Source organism: Eptesicus fuscus, chromosome 6, assembly GCF_027574615.1.
Source record: "Eptesicus fuscus isolate TK198812 chromosome 6, DD_ASM_mEF_20220401, whole genome shotgun sequence".
In the NCBI taxonomy this organism is placed as follows: domain Eukaryota; kingdom Metazoa; phylum Chordata; class Mammalia; order Chiroptera; family Vespertilionidae; genus Eptesicus; species Eptesicus fuscus.
This window is the reverse complement of record NC_072478.1, coordinates 41,864,284-41,884,146: the sequence shown is the minus strand read 5'-3', so window position 1 is coordinate 41,884,146 and position 19,863 is coordinate 41,864,284. Positions and strand designations below refer to the sequence as shown.

Sequence of the window (19,863 nt, the reverse complement as noted above, 5' to 3'; positions counted from 1 at the left end):
TAATGCCTGTATTCCTACTGATAGGTTCCAAACTGAAGCTGTAGCCAAATTTGGTGTTATTTTTTTCTTATGGAATATTGTATCCAAAGTCCTCCATCTCCAGGAAATCAGTGCCAATTCTACTGGTTTTAAAGAGGCTATTGATTTTCTTGAAAGTCAACAAAACTTCAGCATTGCAGAGTTTGTTAAGAAAAATGGCTTTTATCTCAACAACAGCACTTTGTTGAAATGTGACTTTTTTGGAAAGCCATGTGGCTCACAGGTAATGATTTGTTTCTTTGAATATCATCAATATAATAAGCTACTTTATCATACTGTTTCACACTGAGATAAAGTTTATTCCCATGGGCAATGTAAATTTGCTTAATGATTATGTTTCATTAGCTCAGCCTTATGATGTCAGAGGGTATAGTTACGTAAGAGAAATTTTTCCTTTTTCAAGTAATTAGATAAGAAAAGGTAGAAAACATAAATCTTTGGTTACCTTTCTTGAAGGATAATAGTCCTTCCAAAAGAAACACAAATTTAACACAAGATGGTATTTTAATTTTCCCACTCATCAGTGAATAATATGTTCTAATGCAGCATCTTATTATCATTAAGCAAGATTATGCTGTTTTTATGCATGTGGTATTATATCAGAGGTTATAGAAAATGAGAAGGGCCCAGCATTTGACTATAAAATTATTTATATTTTTCTAATCACTCATAACATCTTGTTTTTATTTATATGATTAACTTACATTTAAGATCAAATTGTTGACATATCTGGAATCTGCTAGCAAAAGTATATACAGGCAATTTGACCCCTTAGTTCCTGTATCAGCCATTCTGTAACATGTGTTGCTAGATGATTCACAAATTCATGATCCTAGGACACAATTTCTAACCTTTTCAGTAGCCTTCCTTAGCCCACAGTAAACAGAAAAGAAGTGCCTGAGAGACATCTGACAGAGAGGAAGCCCTGCTCTAAACTCTTAATTTAGAGAAGAAGCTCTTCTATGTTGCTTTTTATTTACAAACGTATTTAAAATTATCACCAAGGAATTTTGTAGTAGACATTTTCAGGTACAAATTACAAGAACCCAACTCTGATAAGCTTAAGAGTAAAAGGAATGAATTGAGTGAATTAAGTGGGAGCTCAGCCAAAGGACTCTGAGAGCATCATTAACATTTTGTTTCAATTTCCACCTCACGACTCCAGTTGGCTTCTTTCTACAACAGTCCTCCTCACACAGAGCCAAGAAGGCTGCTGACAACTCTAGCATCATATTAAAATAGTTGCCTCTGTTATCCACTCTTATATCCACTTACTAATCCTATGGAAGATGCTAATTAGCTCTACTTAGGACACATGTCCATTATTGAAACAATCTCTAATACAAACCAGTGGGGTATTAAGATTGGCCCTGCCAGTATCACATGCATCTCCATAGAAAAGGTGGTTGGAGGAGGAAGAGCAAAGGAGCCAAGTGTGATGGCTGCCCCACTGGGACCCTGCACAATGGGGGCGGGTTGTCTCTTTAAAAAGGATGCTGAGGGAGTTCTCCATAAGTAAAATATATGTATCCATGAATCCTTAGCAAATATAAAACAAATGACTTTTTAAATGTTTTTTAAACTATGCTAAATTACATATGAAAATGTCTCAATGAATCACATACACATTGATTAGTACATATCCAAAAAATGAAAACTCTCATTGAATATAAGTATAAATTATTAGACTGTCTATTCTTTCTGTATACTCATTTAGACACCTGCATTTTAAGATAAAAATGTTATAGCAATTTGAATTTTAGAAATGACCAACATACCCAACTGATTTTGTTTTCTTTTGTTCATTTTCATATTGGAGGATTTCGCACATGTCTTCACTGAATACGGAAATTGTTTTACTTTTAATCATGGTGAAAATATCGAAGCAAGGGAAAAAGTGAGTGTCTCTGGAAGAGGCTTAAGCTTGCTCTTCAATGTCAATCAGGTATTGCATTTTCTTAAACTGAGCCAGAGCTTAAGACTAATAATAATAAGCATGGGTTTTATAAGATCTGATCAAAATGTTTTGCTCTGTCAAACTCTTCCTACAAGTTGAATATTATTTTATTTTTTGTTAATTTAGTTTAGAGTCCTATGAATGCAACTACTGAGTTGGAGATTAAAAGACAAACTTTAGAGGCAATAACCTGGACATTTGTAGCTATATCACTGACTACCATTACTGTGACTCCAGAAAATTGTTGTGCCACAAAGTAAAAAAACCAAACAATTCTAACTCATGATGTATGGTCAATTTAAGATGATGCTGAGCATTTAAAAAATAAATTTTAGATTTACATGTAAATAAGGCAATGTGTTTTAGAAAGAAGCCATATATAGATATTTCACAAAGCATTGCATCTATGATCTATAAAGGTGATAAAAATAATTTCTATATACAGAAAATTGTATAAGTGGACTTTGACTAAGCCTAATTTCCATAAATGTGTAAATTGTCTAAACAGTTCTAATTATTTAGGTTTTAATGTCCAATCACTTTAGAAATGCAGTAGTGCTACCTTCGAGAGTTCTGGATAGAGCTCTCACCCAAGGTTAATTCCTTCACCTGCCATCTTGCTCAACTAATCTATATAATAAAAGCCTAAGCAACCATTACAGCAGAACGACCAGAATGACCGGTCATTATGATGTGCACTGACCACCAGGAAGCAGACGCTCAATGCAGGAGCTGCCCCCTGGTGGTCAGTGCACTCCCACAGGGGGAGCACCGCTCAGCCAGAAGCTGGGCTCACTGCTGGTGAGCGCAGCAGTGGTGGCAGGAGCCTCTCCCACCTCCATGGCAGTGCTAAGGAGCAGCGAGCCAAGTGGTAAGGAGCAGCGAGCAGGCAGGCAGTAAGGAGCGAGGGGTCCCAGACTGTGAGAGGGATATCCAACTGCCAGACATCCTTAGTGCTGCCGCGGAGGCGGGAGAGGCTCTCGCTACTGCCGCTGCTCTTACTAGCCATGAGCCTGGCTCAGGGCTTCTGACTGAGTGGCACTCCCCCTGTGGAGCACACTGACCACCAGGGAGCAGCTCCTGCGTTGAGCTTCTGCCCCCTGGTGGTCAGTACACATCATAGCAACTAGTCATTCTGCTGTTCAGTCAATTTGCATATTAGCCTTTTATTATATAGAATAACTTCCTCTTGTATCCCATTTTTTTATGTTTAAACACAGTACTGTACAGTTCAATGCATGAACCCATGCTTGTATATCTATCTGATTAATACTTTCAAGTCATTCAAATGTAAACCATATGGTCATTTCAAACTCTGTATTACAAATTTTACAAGCTAGAATTGCCTAACTACTTTAAAATGCAATTAAAATCTGAATATTCAATACAAAACAGAGACAGAGAAACATAGATCAGACCATCAAACCTCAGAGGGAAGGTAGGGGAAGGTGGGGGTAAGGAGGAGAGATCAACCAAAGGACTTGTATGCATGCATATAAGCCTAACCAATGGACATAGACAACAGGGGAGTGAGGGAATGAGTGTGTGTGTGTGCGGGGGGAGGGGGGGACGGGGGAATATGACACATATGTAACACCTTAATCAATAAAGAAATAAAATATATATATATATTCCATAAGTAAATGACACTGAAATACTTCTTCATATGAGCCAGTTAAGTGTTTCATACAGTGTTATAACAGGCCACAGAGAAATGGGGTTCTGAGTTATAAATGAAATATTAAGCATGTTTATTAAATGTAATTCCATAATATAGTTGACCCATTCACAAGAAAAATCATTATATTCCCAAGTCCATCCCTTCTCCCTGTAGCCTGAAACTAATAGCCAAGTTCCCAGAAATGTAGTCTTAAATTTATTTATCTGATAAAGGTTGATAAAAAAAGAGCCCTGGGGTTAGAGAAAGAGTATGCCTTCACTCTTACAGGAAAATGAATTTGAATTTTAAATAAAGCCAGACATTTTATTTACAAAAAGAAGAAGAATGCCAAATAATTTTCTAAAACAAATGAAACAAAGAGAACAGCCAAAGACAAAGCAACTAAAAGGCCACTGGGTGAAGAGGGAGCCAGAAATTAGATGATTCAAATATGTCTATAGCCTTCATCCTAGGGAAAAGTGATCCACACAAAACTATCAAAGCCTTGAAATGCGATTCCACTCTAGAAAGGATGTGTTAGGTGTTTAATTTTCATAACTTACAAATAAAGACTGATCAGAAATATTTTTTTCTATTAATATTTATTTTATTTTTTAAATTTTATTTTCCCATCACCTTTTTATTTATTTTTTAATTACTTTATTGATTAAGGTATCACATATTTGTCATCAACCCCCTCCCCCCGTTCCCTTCCCAAACCCCCCCACACGCATGCCCCCCTCCTCCTGTTGTCCGTGATCACTGGTTAGGCTCATATGCAAGCACACAAGTCCTTTGGTTGATCTATCTCCCTTGTCCCCACCCTCCCCTACCTTCCCTCTGAGGTCTGACGGTCTGATCAATGCTGTTCTTGTTCTTCAGTCTATGTTGTTCATCTTTTCCCCTAGATCAGTGAGCTCATGTGATACTAGGAATACACTTATAGGAACCGAAAATGAGACAAGCAATAATGGTTATGCTGAGAGGCAAATGAATCAGTCTATATTGAGTTTCTCAGAAATATTTTATTTTAAGTAAATCAAATTCTGTCATGTTAAAACTAAATCTCAAACTTATGTAGAATTGATATCAATTTGTAATTGGGAAGAGGGTATATTTTTGTTTCAGGAGGAATTCACTGATGACCCCACTCTTGGTTTTGCTGATGCTGGAATCATCTTTGTCATCCATTCACCCAAGAAGGTGCCACAGTTTGATGGTTTAGGCTTGTCATCACCCGTGGGAATGCACGCCCGGGTAACCATCCGCCAAGTGAAGGTAAATATTGGCAAAACGTGTAACATGAGGGAATCAGGGGGGTAGTGAATTCACATATGCATAAACAACATTTTTCACTAAAAACCCCTTTCTTCCATGACATTAGAACACCCCTGTAAATTCCAGTTTCATTTCAAATACTTTCCTTTACTAGTAGACACACATAGGAAAAACAGTGGATTCATATTTACAATGTAAGTGAAATCTAGCAAGCCTAGCAAATGCAAGGTAACTTTCAATCTCATTAGAGATGGAAGGCTCAGTAAGGATGAGGAGACACCTAAGTTACTGAACTGTACACTTTCTCAATGGGACGTTCTGTGAAGGAGAAAAATAAGTGGGCAAAGCAAAATGTTGGAGTCAGACATGTCTGCCAGGTTTCCACTTGCCAGATACTTACTCTGTAGCTTCTTTAATCAACTCCTTGAATTTCCCTCTCCTCTCTGTACACTGGGGGAATGTGTGTGAATAACATTTCCTTTTCACAGTTATTATGAAGTTTAAGTGGAATCACTTAAAGTAAGCACTTACCATATTGCCTGGTACATAATCGGTGCTCAATAAAAGATTTTTGGGGTGTGATTTTGGTTGCTGTTTTGTGAGTGAGCTGATTAATATGCTAACATATATTTCCATAAATGATAATATTTTTATGTGACTCAATGTTTAGAGCAATCAGACTGTCCGAATCTGATTTTATTAATTCACCATAGGTACAGAGCATTTGGGATACTGTTAAAGGACCACTATTATACTTACCTTCAGATATTTTTTCAGGTTAATAGAATAGGCAAAATTGGCTAATGTAGTCAACTAAAAAAATCAAATAGATATGAAAGAAAAATAAAAGATTTTGTTAGCCAGTGTCACCCCCAATAAATGCAATAACAAGGTAAAAAGTAAAAAAATGTATATCAGTCTCTCTTGTTGGGGTAGAAAGGGGTGGACTGGCTCAGGAAAATCTCCTGAACCAGGTATTTATTTTATCTCAAGACAGTTCACCAAGAATACCCATGGGGAGAATGCAACCCTAACATCAAGCTGCAGACTTTTAGTACCTACAGCACTTCTGGTTGCTTAAAGGAATGCAAAGCACGGCACATAGAAAAGCAATGTGGATGTTTACCTTTTCTTCTTCCCGGTAAAATTTTCCCTTATTTGATTTTATTTACTTAATTTGAAACATGAGAAATCAACATGTCATAAAATTGCTTTCCATTCTTGTAAAATGCTGTGCTGGAAAGTCATCCACTTGACAAATACAACCTCAAAGAACAGATTTTAACTCAAGGAATCACAGCAGAGTTTTCTGGAAAAAAGAAAAAAAAATGCGTTATCAGGGACAGTGACCAATTCTTATTTTCAAAATATAAAATTGGGTTCTCTCATGTATCTAAAATTGCTCATTACAGTTTTCTCAATTTCAAAGAAAAAATAGATCATTTATATACTGACACTGAATATTTCACTCTAGGGAAACCTTTGTAGCTAGAAAGGAAACTCCATGCTCCCTTTGCACACGATTGGAAACATTTCCAGAGCCATGGATATCTGAGGCAAGCACTGAACGAGGGAGAGGAGCAGGGTGGATAAGAGCAGGACTCTGACCCAGGCTGCTCCTCTCAGCTCCACAACCTCTCATCGATGTGACCTTGGACTTAACCTTTCTGAGAATAATAGTGTCCTACCTTCTAGGTTTGTAATAGGATGAAACAAGTATGTCGGTGGCACCGAATACATTCTATATAAGTGTTGGCTATTTTCATTCAGATGTCCTTCATCCCCCTTCTCCAAGCATATTTTAAAGAAATGTCAGGTGTATTAAAGGCAAAACCATTTCAGCTCTATAAGTTTGCCACTATGGCTCATCACACGCACACACACACGCACACAAACACACACACTCTACTTCTCACACAGAGATATATCTCTGCTCTTATAACAATTGTCTTTACTTGGCAAACTACTTCTTAGTAATTTTGAGAATAATCACTTCCTTCTTTCTAGAATTCTGATTACTGGCCTCTGACCCCTCCAAAAATAGTTCTACAAAACTTCTAGCTCTGGCTCTGATTTATCATTACTAATTATCTTTTCAGAGTTACTGGAAAATGTCTGAATTGATAAATGAAAAATAATATTTGTAATTTTAAAATGTATTACTTCTTACAAACTGAATAACTAATATGAGCCAGAAACTAGGCAAGGTGAAATATAAAACACAGAGCATGAATCTGCACAAACTTTAGGATATACCAAGTGCTTTGGGGATAATGTTTGTATTTGGTTTGATCTTCACATAGGCTCCACGTCTACATATAGATGAGGAAAAATATATAGACATTAAATGAAATAAGCTAAAGTACTTCCAGACAGTCCTCAAAATCTGCTTTTCAGATATTGGTTGTTTCTAAAATTTCATTGTTCTTTGTAATGTGAGTATTGCAAGAAGTAAGATACTTTGAAAGTGGTGTTTTACTTAATGTTGGAGGTAGCTTTTTAAAATTATTTTAGTTTCTTCAGAAAGCATACTTTGGTTAGCCCTGAACTTATCCACAAATTGTAGTTGTACAATCTCTTTTGGTTATTTTCAGGACTACTGACTAAACATTAAAGCGAACCTTAGAGACCACATGAGTTTTAGCAAATAGAAAAATCCTATCCTATATAATTAAAAGGCTAATATGCAAATCAACCGAACCGCAGAATGACTGGTCGCTATGACACACACTGACCACCGGGGGCAGATGCTCAACGCAGGAGCTGCCCACCTGGTGGTCAGTGCGCTCCCACGGGGGAATGCCGCTCAGCCAGAAGCCAGGCTCACAGCTGGCAAGGACAGCAGTGGTGGTGGGAGCCTTTCCCACCTCCACAGCAGTGCTAAGGATGTTAGGCCCATGGATAGCGGGCCTACGCTGTCAGTCAGACATCCCCCGAGAGCTCCTGGACTGTGAGAAGGTACCGGACAGGCTGAGGGACCCCCTCGAGTGCACAAATTTTGTGCACTGGGCCTCTAGTATTGTACTAAGGTGCAAAGATTAAGGTTTGAGAATCAGCCTGAGATTACACCCAGCTCTGATACATACTAATTTCACCATTTGTTTCAAGGTCCATAGCACATACTTAACAAATATTGGTACTCATCTGTCCCATCCTAATACTTAAAAGACAGCGTAAGGCATTTGTTTGTGTGTCTCTGTGTATATACATATATATTTGGTTTGATCACACACACATAACCCCCCCCCACACACACACACACACAACACACATATAAATCAGTGGATAAAGAGAGCAGGACAGAAGGTAAAGAGAACCAGTCATGACCTGCCCACCAACTGCTTGCGAAAGATACATTCTGAACCTTAATATCTTCATTGGTAAAATGATGATTCCCACCCCACGGGAGGAGAGTTGGAACAAATGAAACAATAAATGTGATAGCAATTTTAAAATTATTATTCATTTAACTAATTTTATAATGGTATAGACAGATGGATAAATTGTTTGATGGATAGATGGAAAAAAGATAGTTTTGTTATGTCATTTATTGTATAAAATATAAAGTCTCTATATTTATATTTATTCTTTTTAAGGAAAAGGGATAGAGTGTGACCTACAAAAGTTTTACAATTGTGTTTCTCCTACACTTGGTAAGTGGCTTAATATATTCTCTCATTTTCATGATTTATATAAAAGTTGTACATAAAAGTAACACAAAACTTTAAATATATATAAAAGTTGTACATAAAGTAACACAAACTTTAAATTATACTATTAATAGTCCATAAGTGAAACAAGAGAGACTATAAAAGGGAACTCTTAATGTTCTTAAAATGAACATTACTAGCTTACACAGACATAGTAAAACAAAACAAAAAATCCTCTGATTTCAAGATACATCTGAATTACAGATGCAGTGACAAAATAACAGTAAGAGGATTCTGATTGTTATTCCTAAATTTGCATGTTTTTAAATTTTATATTTCCTTATAATCAAAATAAATTTGTTTTTTTCTCATTACATAAAGAAAGCATACTTGTTTGGACTCGTTCAAACATTATAGAATAGGAAAAAAAAAACCATGTCAATATTAGTAGAAGTTGCAGCACTCTGAAAATCATCATCATAATGCAGGTGACCATCCTTTCATTTATTAACTTCATTATATATAAATGCATGGGTTAAATTTCTATCTAAATGTAATCACAACCATACATGTGATATTTATTGAGGACAATTTCTCATTAAACAGCAAAACTTTTGCTTACATATTTCTTATCTTAACCCCCAACCAATGTTAACACTCTAGTATATTCCACCATAATTTTCTTCACATATATAGCTTCATATTAATGTCTTTAAGTCATTGATTGTTTTATTAATAAGTGAAATCACATTACATACCCTTCTGTTTATGTAACTTGCTTTTCTAATCCATTGTGGAAAAACATATCCAGAACAACAGGAATAGATTAGCATGTTCTTTTTAATGGTTGTAAAATATTTCATGGAATGGGTATGGGTAGAAGGGACCAATGGAGTTGAAGTTAAGTTGCCTAATTTCTTGTGACATCCTGACCCTAGTAAAAGCTGGAGGGAAAGCTTGGGGCAACAAATTGTACATGCAGTTCTGTGGGCTAATAAGTTGTGGGAGTGTTGTGGGATAATATCGAGAGGGGTTGGGGTGGGGAGGCTGCATGTATTTGGGTGACTATAGAGAAAAAATGGTGGTTATTGCTAGTATTCTTTAAAAAAATAGACGATGCAAATGAAATCATACCATAAAGGAGTATCAAAGTTAGAGTCTGGAAAACAAGCCAAAAGTTGGTCATTAATCAAGAGGTCTTGGGAACAAAGCATTCCTAAAAATAAAAATAAACGGGAGAGAGAGTTTCAATAACAAAACCACAGGAAAAACAACAACTGGAATATCTACCAAGAGTGAGTAGCAGTGAGACTGGGCACTGGGAGGTTGTCCAAAAGAAAACTGAAGAGAGGTACCCACCACTTCCTGCGGGGCTTTGTCCAGCACACATGCCTGGAGACCAGATGCTCTATTGGGGCAGAAGGCAGAGGAGCTCAGTGGCTAATTCAGAACTCACTGGGTCCACGGACATAAGAGTCTCAATACCTGGCAGCATATTTCACAAAGCTGCGACAAGCCCAAGGATAATTTTAGAGTTAACCAGATTTTTAGGATTACATTGGAAAGTTCCTCTAATAGTGACACAAGGTGACAGTAACACCTTTTCTATTTTTCTCCTGTCCAGATGTCTGATATTTTATTAAAAAAAGCCCAGAGACTTTCTGGAAATAAGTTATTTTTTTCCTAAAACATATCTGAATTTAGTTATTCAATTAACTCAAGGGTAACAACTTCTATGTTTTATATCTTGTGTCCTTTGCTTTATTTATACGAAAAAAAATAAATAAAATATAAATAGCTTTGTTAAGAAAGTAGATAGCCCTAGCCAGTTTGGCTCAGTGGATAGGGCATTGGCCCACAGACTTAAGTGTCCTGAGTTTGATTCAGGTCAAGGGCACGTACCTAGGTTGCAGGCTTGATCCCTGGTCCTGGTCAGGGGTGCAGAGGGCAACCAATCGATGTGTCTTTCTCACATCAATGTTTCTCTCTCTTTGTCGCTCCCCCTCCTAAAAATCAATGGAAAAATATCCTCTGGTAAGGATTAACAACAAAAAAGAAAGTAGTGATAGGACTTGTAAACCATTTTTTTAAGCATTAAAAGTAAAATGATAATTTTTTTAAAGCTCTGTCCTCTTTTCTGAATGCCCTGTCCTGATTTTTGTTTCAGACCACATCGAAGTGAAGGGATTATGTACAATGGGGACACATAATTCTAGCTGCCCTGTTCCTTGTGAAGAAACAGAATACCCTGCTACTATTTCTTATTCCACTTTTCCAAGTCGAAAAGCTTTGAAACATCTTTCCAAGAAGTTGAACCAAAGCCAAAAATATATCAGGTAATATTTTAGTCTTATAAAGGATTTGTTATTAACATGAATATTTTCTTTTCTCATAACTTTCAAAGACTCTGGAAGTGAAATTCTGATCAATCGGAGGTAATGGCTTCCATCACTGAATTAACCATGACACACTAGAATTTAAATTCCTTCATTTAATTGTACGAAAAGTAAAATTTGGCCTGCTTAACTAATCTGCTCATGACCTTACTGTTATTGGCCCAACTTGGAAAAATAATAATGCTTTCATATCCGTTAATCATATCAGTTAATGCTTTAAGATATAGAAATCCTTTACCTGTATATTAAATAGTTTGATTCTTCTAATAACTATATAAAGTATATGGAGCACAAGTCATTATTCTTATCTTATCAATGAGGAAACTGAAGCACTGTATTTCAGGTAACTGTCCTCTGAAAGAAATTTCTTTCAATGGTACAGAAAGGAATTACGCCGAAGACCTATGGTTTTGGTCTCTATATATTTTTCCACAGAGATATAGCATTCCATTTGTCTTTGCTTTTGTTTATATTTATAAACAGATGACCTGAAATGGCAATATAGTTCATTGGTATTTATATTTACATTTTTATAATAAAAACATATTAACTACTTAAAAGTTGATTTACTCTTGCACAGCCAAGTACCAAACTTTGAAAGCATTCTTAAATTCTAGTTTTAGCTTGAATAATAAGAAAAGCTCTACCCATGTAAATGCCTAGATAATCAAGTGATCTTTGCAAATCAGGCAGAAGTAGTATTTTCATCAAGACAGGGTTGGCAAGGTATGACTTCAAACATTTAGCAGAGAAATAAATGAAAAGCTAGAAATTTGCAACTATATTTTTAGCACTTCTGTCTCCTAAAGATGTCTCTATGCCATTTTAATATGGGAAACTGACTTACTCAGTATTATTCCTCTTGTATACTTAAACATGACTGAAAGGAGCACTTTGGGCTGATAGAGATCTGAGTTTCAAAATTATTTAATATACAGAGAATGTAGGCATGACTTTGGAGACACATTGGTGAATCAGAAAAGAAGCCCATGGATCAACAAGATGATCCTACAGGGCATGTTTTGTTTTGTCTAAATTATCACATTATATATTACATTATTGTTGTAGGCGGGAAAAAAAAAAAAAAAAACGTTCCCCTTCTTCCCTTCTAGGTTATTTGGCTAGTCTAACTTTAAATTGATATAACACAGATTAAAAGAAGAAAAATAATTCAATTTTATACACTTGGGGGCCCATGAAAATATAAGACTCAAAGAAGTGACCAATGCAGGCAGCTTCTATACCTTTTAGATAAAGAAATAATACATTTGTGAAAATTGACAAGACAAGGGGATTTGAGCTTGGAGTAGTAGTAGTGAAGAAGTAATAAGGTTTGTTTATACCATCTTCTTACCCTAAATTCCCTATCTCTGATAAGGAGGCCTTTTACCCTCCTGTTACAGGGAGGGTACCTTTCATAGGAAACGTTTATTTTTTGCTTTCAAGGGGTCAAATAAAGGTCAGACTGTTCTCCTGCACTGGCTCCTTCTTTAGTAACTTTAATTCAAAGTAATCAATATGCTGAAATGGCATATTTGGGGGGCATGTTCTGCTCCCCTTCATTACAAGTAGTTCTACAATTAATCTGATCACATAATTGACATGTAAGGACCTTACATTGTTGTCAATATCGGAGGCCATTACCACGAAGACTAAGGCAAGTAGCTGAACAAATGCAGCTGAACTTGGGTATCCAAATTCTAGAGTTGGTGGTTAGAAGTCACATATAAAAGAAATTGGTTTGTGAACAGGTACCAGAAATCAAAGAGTAATACATCAGAATACAGAAATGCAGTTTGTTAGGAGAGCAGATGTGAAACCTTAGCAGCAATATTTTTAAAAAAAGAGAGAGAAGAAGGAGAAAGAGAGGAGGAGGAGGAGGAGGAGGAGAAGGAGGAAGAGGAGGAGGAAGGGGAGGATGAGGAGGAGGAGGAGGAGGAGGAAGAGGAGGAGGAGAAGGAGGAGGAGGAGGAGGAGGAGGAGGAGGAGGAGGAGGAGGAGGAAGAGAAGGAGAAGAAAATAGCAAGCCCTGACTTAATCATGAACCCTGTAAATGCTTCCGCTTGGGGCAAAACCCAATCCCAGCCTCGGACCCATCCATGGGCCTCCTGTGGCAGTTGATGAACCCTATTGAGAAGATAATAAAAAGCTGATCCTGACTGAAATGTGGACGTGAATATAAGGGTATATTATGGCTGAATTTAGGCCAATTCTGTTAGTAAAACAAGTGAACTTTGTAATTTAACTTTTTAGTTTAACAGCTTTTTAAGGAAATATTGTATAAAATAGTTTGCTTTGTTCAAAACCATTTTATTCCCCTTACTACAGTACTCATACTTAAGTACCTGGAAGCATTCTTTAGTGCTTTTTAAATAGAAATCCTCAAATTTTCTTGATTTCCTCATTCTTATTAAAATCCAGATTTTGTTTTATAATCATGCATCTAGTGACATAAACAAATATTCCTAGACTTAAATCCCAAACAATTTTATGATCATCATGTGACATAAGTTCAAAGAGAATCAAATTACTGGGCAACTCACCTACCTGAGTGAAGTTGAGTAAATATCACAATATTTTTCAAGGGAATGAATTTATCTTCTCTCAAAGCACAGAATGAATAATGTTTGGAAATGGTTACAAGTCTTGTGCTTGGGAAATTAAACATTATTATCAGTGTACATGCAAATTAGGAGCACAATAGAGGACAAAACAATTGCAATATTACTAAAATTTCTAGACTTCCAAGACAACTTTACTATTTCCTTCAATTTGAAAATTATTTTATTATTTGTAAATATTACAATATCCCTGATTATTGATTTAAACATAGTGCATTGTCCAGTTACCCAGGGCTAAACCAATGGAAATTAAGTAAACATATTAGTGATATATTTTGAATTAAGTATATTTGTGAACATTGATTTCTAAAACTGTACACAATAGGGAGAGTAATTTATAGTTATCTTTCTTAGATATATTAAAGAACACCATATAATCCCAGGAAGCAACGCTAATAGAATCCATTCCTAATGACAATTATTATTGCCAACTGATAATCACCAGGTGGTTGGTTTCCACCTTATCTTATAAGACAGACAGGTTAATATTTATCCATTCATTGGTTTCTTTTTTAATTTGTCTCCTTATTTGTCCATTTAATGAACACCTATAGAGTGTCAGGGGTGTTCTAGATATTAGGGATACCCTATGTACAAAAGACAAAATCCCCGCATTGGTGCATTTATTTCCATTGAGGTGGAGATGGACAATAAATACAAATATTCATCTCAGATGATGCTGTGCTGTGGAGGAAAAGGAAGCAGCAAAGGGGGCTTGGAAAGCCAGAGTCAGGAAAGATTGTTCTTAGGGTTGAGGACTGTGATCAAATAAGATCTTCCTGGGAAAGTGAAAGTTGAGCAAAGCAGTGCTTCTCAAACTTCTTGGTCTCAAGTCTGTTTGCGCTTATAAAAAGAACTGACTTTGCCTTTCATTGTGGTTAGGAGGTAGGACTAGGATGAGATCCCAAAAGTGGGCCAGGGTTCACGTGGTTTAACCTTCCCAGGTGCCATTGGAAGGAATGCATGGGCTTTCTAATTAATTAGCTTAGCTCTCCTGGGACAAGAAGAGGGAATGGTGACATTTGAAAGCTATCAGCAGTGCAACATCAAAACATGTCAATGAATTTTTCATACTCAATTATATTACTATCTATCAACTGTATACCTATGATTTGAACTGATATTTTTACCCATGCATGATTTTGAACATCACTTATTGGTCATTAGGAAAATTCTCTGAGTTATGCAGATCTTCCAAATATTGATTTATTTTATTATATAATATACATTTAATTTTAATGTTATTACTTATCTCATCAGAAAAATCTTTAAAAAATGAAGTTGACAAGCTCATCATAGCAGACATAATTTTTTCAAAATTTTAACTTTAGCATAAAAGTAAAGCTTAAAATGTATTATTGCCTGCAGATCTTCTTAAATTATTTTTCCTGAAGAGAAAGGCTCATTTTGTTCATTTTTGTGAAAATGCCTGTGAAATATCATAGTCTGAATAGTGTATCAGTAATTTTTTAAAATAAAAATGATGTTTCATGTATAAACTGGCTACTGTAGTTCTCTTGAAATAACAGAGTGAAAATGTCAAATAATATGTTAACATACTATGAAAATAATTTTGGCCTCATGAAGCTCCAAAAAAGATATTGGGGACCCCTATGGGTCTGTGACCACACTTTGAAAACTGCTGACCTCAAGGAGATACAAAAGCTAGTCTTATTTTTTTTTTAATTTTTATTGATTTTTAGAGAGATACAGAAACATTGATGTGAGGTCACAACATTGATTGGCTGCCTTCTACATGCCCCCTATTGGGGATCAAGCCCACAACCTGACCAGGAATTAAACCTTTGACCTTTCAGAGCTGGGGTAATGCCTAACCAACTGAGCCACACCTGCCAGGGTGAGCTAGTATTGATATTCTATGAAAGAAGAACATTCTGGAAGAAGGGAAAACCAAATGCAAAGGAAAAAATTCTAAGCCAACAGCATGCTTGTGTATGGAGAGAATAGAATGGAGGTTGGTATGGCAGGAAGCAGAGTAAGAGGTGATTGTATTCTCAATATATGTTAAAGGTAAAACAAATTCACTGTTGGATTGGTTTTCAGTGTTATTAAATTATAAATAGGGAAAAATCAAGGGTTTGACTTGGAATATGTTGAACATAAAACACCAGTTGAACATCCACATAGAAATACTAAGAGGCAGTTGGACATATTGAAGTTCAAAATAGAAGTCTTGTCTGGAGATTGAGAGTGTGACAGTATCTAAGATTACATAAAGTGATATTTTAAAATAGTGTTCAGATAGTCTGGTCACATATAAATTTTTTTATTTTTTAATTACAGTTTATATTCAATGTTATTTTGTATTAGTTTCAGGTGTACAGCATAGTGGTTAGACAATTTTATACTTGCAAAGTGTTTCCCCTGATATTTCCAGTAACTACCTGGCATCATACATTGCTATTAGAATGTTATTGACTGTATTCCCTATGCTGTACTTTATATCCCAGTGACTATTTTGTAACTAAATATGTACTTCTTAATTCTTTCATCTTTTTCATCTGGTCCCCTAACCCCTCTACCCTCTGGCAACTATCAGTCTGTTCTCTGTGTCTATGAGTCTGTTCTTGCCTTGTTTGTTCATTTATACTGTTCTTTAGTTTCCACATATGAGTGTGATCATATGGGTATTTGTCTATCTCCTACTAATTTATTTCGATTTAGTGTCCATCCATGACACACAGAGAAAAAAAAAGCAAAAACCTACAGTCTCTGCCCTAACATATTAATGAGATAAATGACTACCATTCACTATATACCCAATATACTGTATGTCAATTCTTTACTACATTACAGTGTTTAATTGCACTTCTCCATAATGCTAAAATCCTGACCCTAAAATCTTGGCTACAGATGAGGAAGCCAAGACTCAGGAAAACCATGCAGTTTCTCTAGAATCACATAAGTAACATAGGACAGAACCAAAATTTGAATTAAAATTAGACACACACTTAAATGTTGGTAAATATTTACATTTAATGTATTTTTCCAATTTCTCAGGAATGAAGCATAAAAAACTATTGGGTCTGGGGGAAAATGCTTCCCCTAAGTACCAAGCTTGACAAGAGTGGTCTCCAAATGAAGGTCTTATGATTAGTATTAAATGCCATGATGGTGTGTCTAATTCCACATTAAATAGCATCTGAACCAAAAAGGTTATTCCTTTTGTCAAATAGGAATTAACATAAATGTTGACAATCTTGAGCTAGCTTAACTCTGTTTGTATCCCCAGGGAGAATCTTGTCAACATTGAAATAAACTATAGTGACCTAAATTATAAGATAACCCAGCAACAAAAAGCAGTGAGTGTATCTGAATTACTTGGTAAGTGTTATTTAATTGCTCCTCAATTAAAAAAAAATTTTTTAATCAGTATTTTTTTCTTTTGTATTTAAGGTTTAGCTTATCAATGGGAGAAAAACCCGTAGTGCTTGTCATTCATCTACCATTTAAACCCGACACTTTTCCACTCCCAGGACACACCTCCTGCAAACCTCACCCGGGCTTTCACAGAGAAAAGGCTGGTGTTCATTACCCCATAGTCACACACAGCATCTTTCTTTCCCTTCAGACCTCCCACCCTCTCCTCAGCAAGTGACTAGTGTAGAGTGTCCAGCATCCAATATCAGGGTAGAATGTCAGGCAGCTCACACCTCCATAGAGAACCCTACCCAGAGTGAGTTGAAAAGATCCCGCGCTAGCAAAATTTAACATTTAAGTTGCCACCACTGTCTGCTCACTCTGCTTCATCATACAGTCCTTAACAAACGGAATTGCTGATTTCCTAGATCTTGCTGCCTATTAGAGGGAAGTCAGTACGAGAAAAAAGAGGCTATGGGAGTCAGGTCAAATGACAGCAGTCAGTCACTGGCAGCAGAGCCCCTGAATAGGGAGGAAATCCCTCAAAGCTCCTGGGCGAGCCTACGCTTACTTCATTATCACACTTTACAAACATTGCATGAGCCTAAGAATGGCCCAGGCCATGAGGAAAAGATGAATGGCGTAATTTATTTGAAAAGGAAAGAGAAGTCAAATTCATAGAGACAAAATTGGGATGAAGAGTTTATTGTTTAAGCGGTACAGAGTTTCAGTTGAGCAGATGGAAGAGTTCTGGAGATGGATGGTGATGATGGTGGCACAATGTGAATGTACTTAATGCCACAGAACTGTACACTTAAAAATGGTTAAAATAGTAAAATTTGTGCTATTAAAATGTAGGTTTTATCACAATAAAAAAAGCACATAGAATAAAGACAAACATGGATTTATAATATTTTTAATAAAATGGCAGTGCTGTGTTAATATATTTTAGTGTAAATAAATATCATTAATGCTTAAAAATAATTTGGATATTTGAAGTCACAAATTGTGTAGAAATTTATGTTGATGGAAAACATCATTGCCCAATAATGCCATCTGAATGTCTCATTTCTGCTTTTCATTCAACACATGGAGATAAATTTGTAATTGTTGAGAATATTTTATGTTTGTATTAATATCCTTCAAAGTCTTTGAGTTATATTTTGGATACAGGGTTTATGTTTGCTTTTCCTCTCTCCTTTTTGAAAAGATTTATATGAATATTATTTTATTCAAATCTCTAAACTATTAATTGCTATGACTTTATTTATACCAAAACTTAAAATAATACAATTAACTCATCTTCATATATCAATAATAATTATGATTAATTTATTAGCCTCAAAAATTTAAATTCTAATGATGCTTAATTTCATTTTTATTAAAAATAAAACATGACTGGTTCAATTTATTGGTTTTATTACAGCAGATGTTGGTGGCCAACTGGGCCTATTTTGTGGGGCCAGTATGATTACAATTATAGAAATTATTGAATATATATTCACCAATTTCTACTGGATATGCCTTTTGTTTTTGCTGAAGATACCTGAAATGACCCCAGGGCCTCATCCACCTCAGAATCACCTGGGGAATAAAAATAACATAGAAGAATGCTGATGTTCACTTAGGACAAAAACTTTTGCTTTCTTCTTCGTAATATTTTCAGATTTATGCATGACTAACTCATTGTTATGTAACCTTATTATAGTTTTGTGGACTAAATAAAACTCATTGTAAATGTCTATCTCTTTACACATATTTTTATCTCTGTATGTATGTATGTATATCTATATATATAAAGAGGTAATATGTAAATTAGGCTGGGATGCCGTAACGGGTCACAACCAGACAGGAGGAGGTTATGCGCACAGGTAAGGCCAGGAGCAGCAACGGAGACAGAGACGGGGTGTCGGGGGGCCCTGCCCAAGCCAGCGTGGTGGCTCTGGCAGCCTGGAGTGGACACAGGCAGGGTGGCAGGGAGGGCCTGGGGTGGGTCCCGGCCGCCCGCAGTGCCAGTCAAGCCTGACTCCTGTGGTGGCCTGCTGGGTGCCTCTTTGCATGGCTGGAGGCGGGGCACCTCCTTATGCGATTTCAATTGCGTGCTGGACCTCTAGTAATACCTCATAATAGATAAACATGTAAATTGACTGTACCTCCACTACACCCACAGCCAATCAGAGTGAGTATGCAAATTAACCCAACAAAGATGGCGGTTAATTTGCATATGTAGGCGCCCAGTAGCCTGGGTCCCGGGAACTTTCTCGGCACCCAGGTCACTCCGAGGTAGGCCCCGCATGGGTCCTAAGCAACCTGGGAAGGGCCTGAGCCAGGGCGCTCCTGGGCAGGGGCGAAGCCAGGGATGGGAGGGAGCTGGGAGTCCCCTGCCCAGGCCCCAAGCTTCGGCCAGAGGCTTTGGGCCTGGGCAGGTGTGGAGCCGGCAATCGGAGGGAGCTGGTGGGCCTGGGCAGGAGCGGAGCTGGTGATCAGAGGGAGCTGGGGGGCCCCTGCCCAGGTCCTGAGGCTTTAGACCTTGGCAGGGGCGGAGCCCATGATTGGAGGCGATCGGTGTGAACTACAGAGGAAACACCTTTTCTTTTTTTTCTTTTTTCTTCTTTTTATTTCTTTATTGATTAAAGTATTACATATGTGTCCTTCTTCCCCCATTACCCCCCCACCTCCCATTCATGCCCCCACCCCCCTGTTGTCTGTGTCCATTGATTAGGCTTATATGCATGCATATAAGTCCTTTGGTTGATCTCTCCCACTTACCCCCACTGTCCCCTACCTTCCCTGATGTTTGACGTTCTGATTGATGTTTCTCTGTCTCTGGATCTGTTCTTGTTCATCAGTTTATGTTGTTCATTATATTCCACAAATGAGT

The 19,863-nt window shown here is 36.8% G+C and overlaps 1 protein-coding gene across 1 annotated transcript in view; it reads left to right on the top strand.

Moving 5' to 3' along the window:
* Window positions 1–18,599, top strand: part of ASIC5 (acid sensing ion channel subunit family member 5) — a 28,151-nt gene extending 9,552 nt beyond the window's left edge. The window contains exons 3-10 of the mRNA XM_008144584.2: window positions 25–262; window positions 1,859–1,984; window positions 4,785–4,934; window positions 5,928–6,075; window positions 8,531–8,587; window positions 10,752–10,920; window positions 16,855–16,946; window positions 18,409–18,599. Of these exons, the coding sequence (XP_008142806.2) occupies window positions 25–262; window positions 1,859–1,984; window positions 4,785–4,934; window positions 5,928–6,075; window positions 8,531–8,587; window positions 10,752–10,920; window positions 16,855–16,946; window positions 18,409–18,599 (1,171 nt within the window). The remainder of the gene's footprint in view (window positions 1–24; window positions 263–1,858; window positions 1,985–4,784; window positions 4,935–5,927; window positions 6,076–8,530; window positions 8,588–10,751; window positions 10,921–16,854; window positions 16,947–18,408) is intronic.
* The last annotated feature ends 1,264 nt before the right edge of the window (window positions 18,600–19,863 follow it).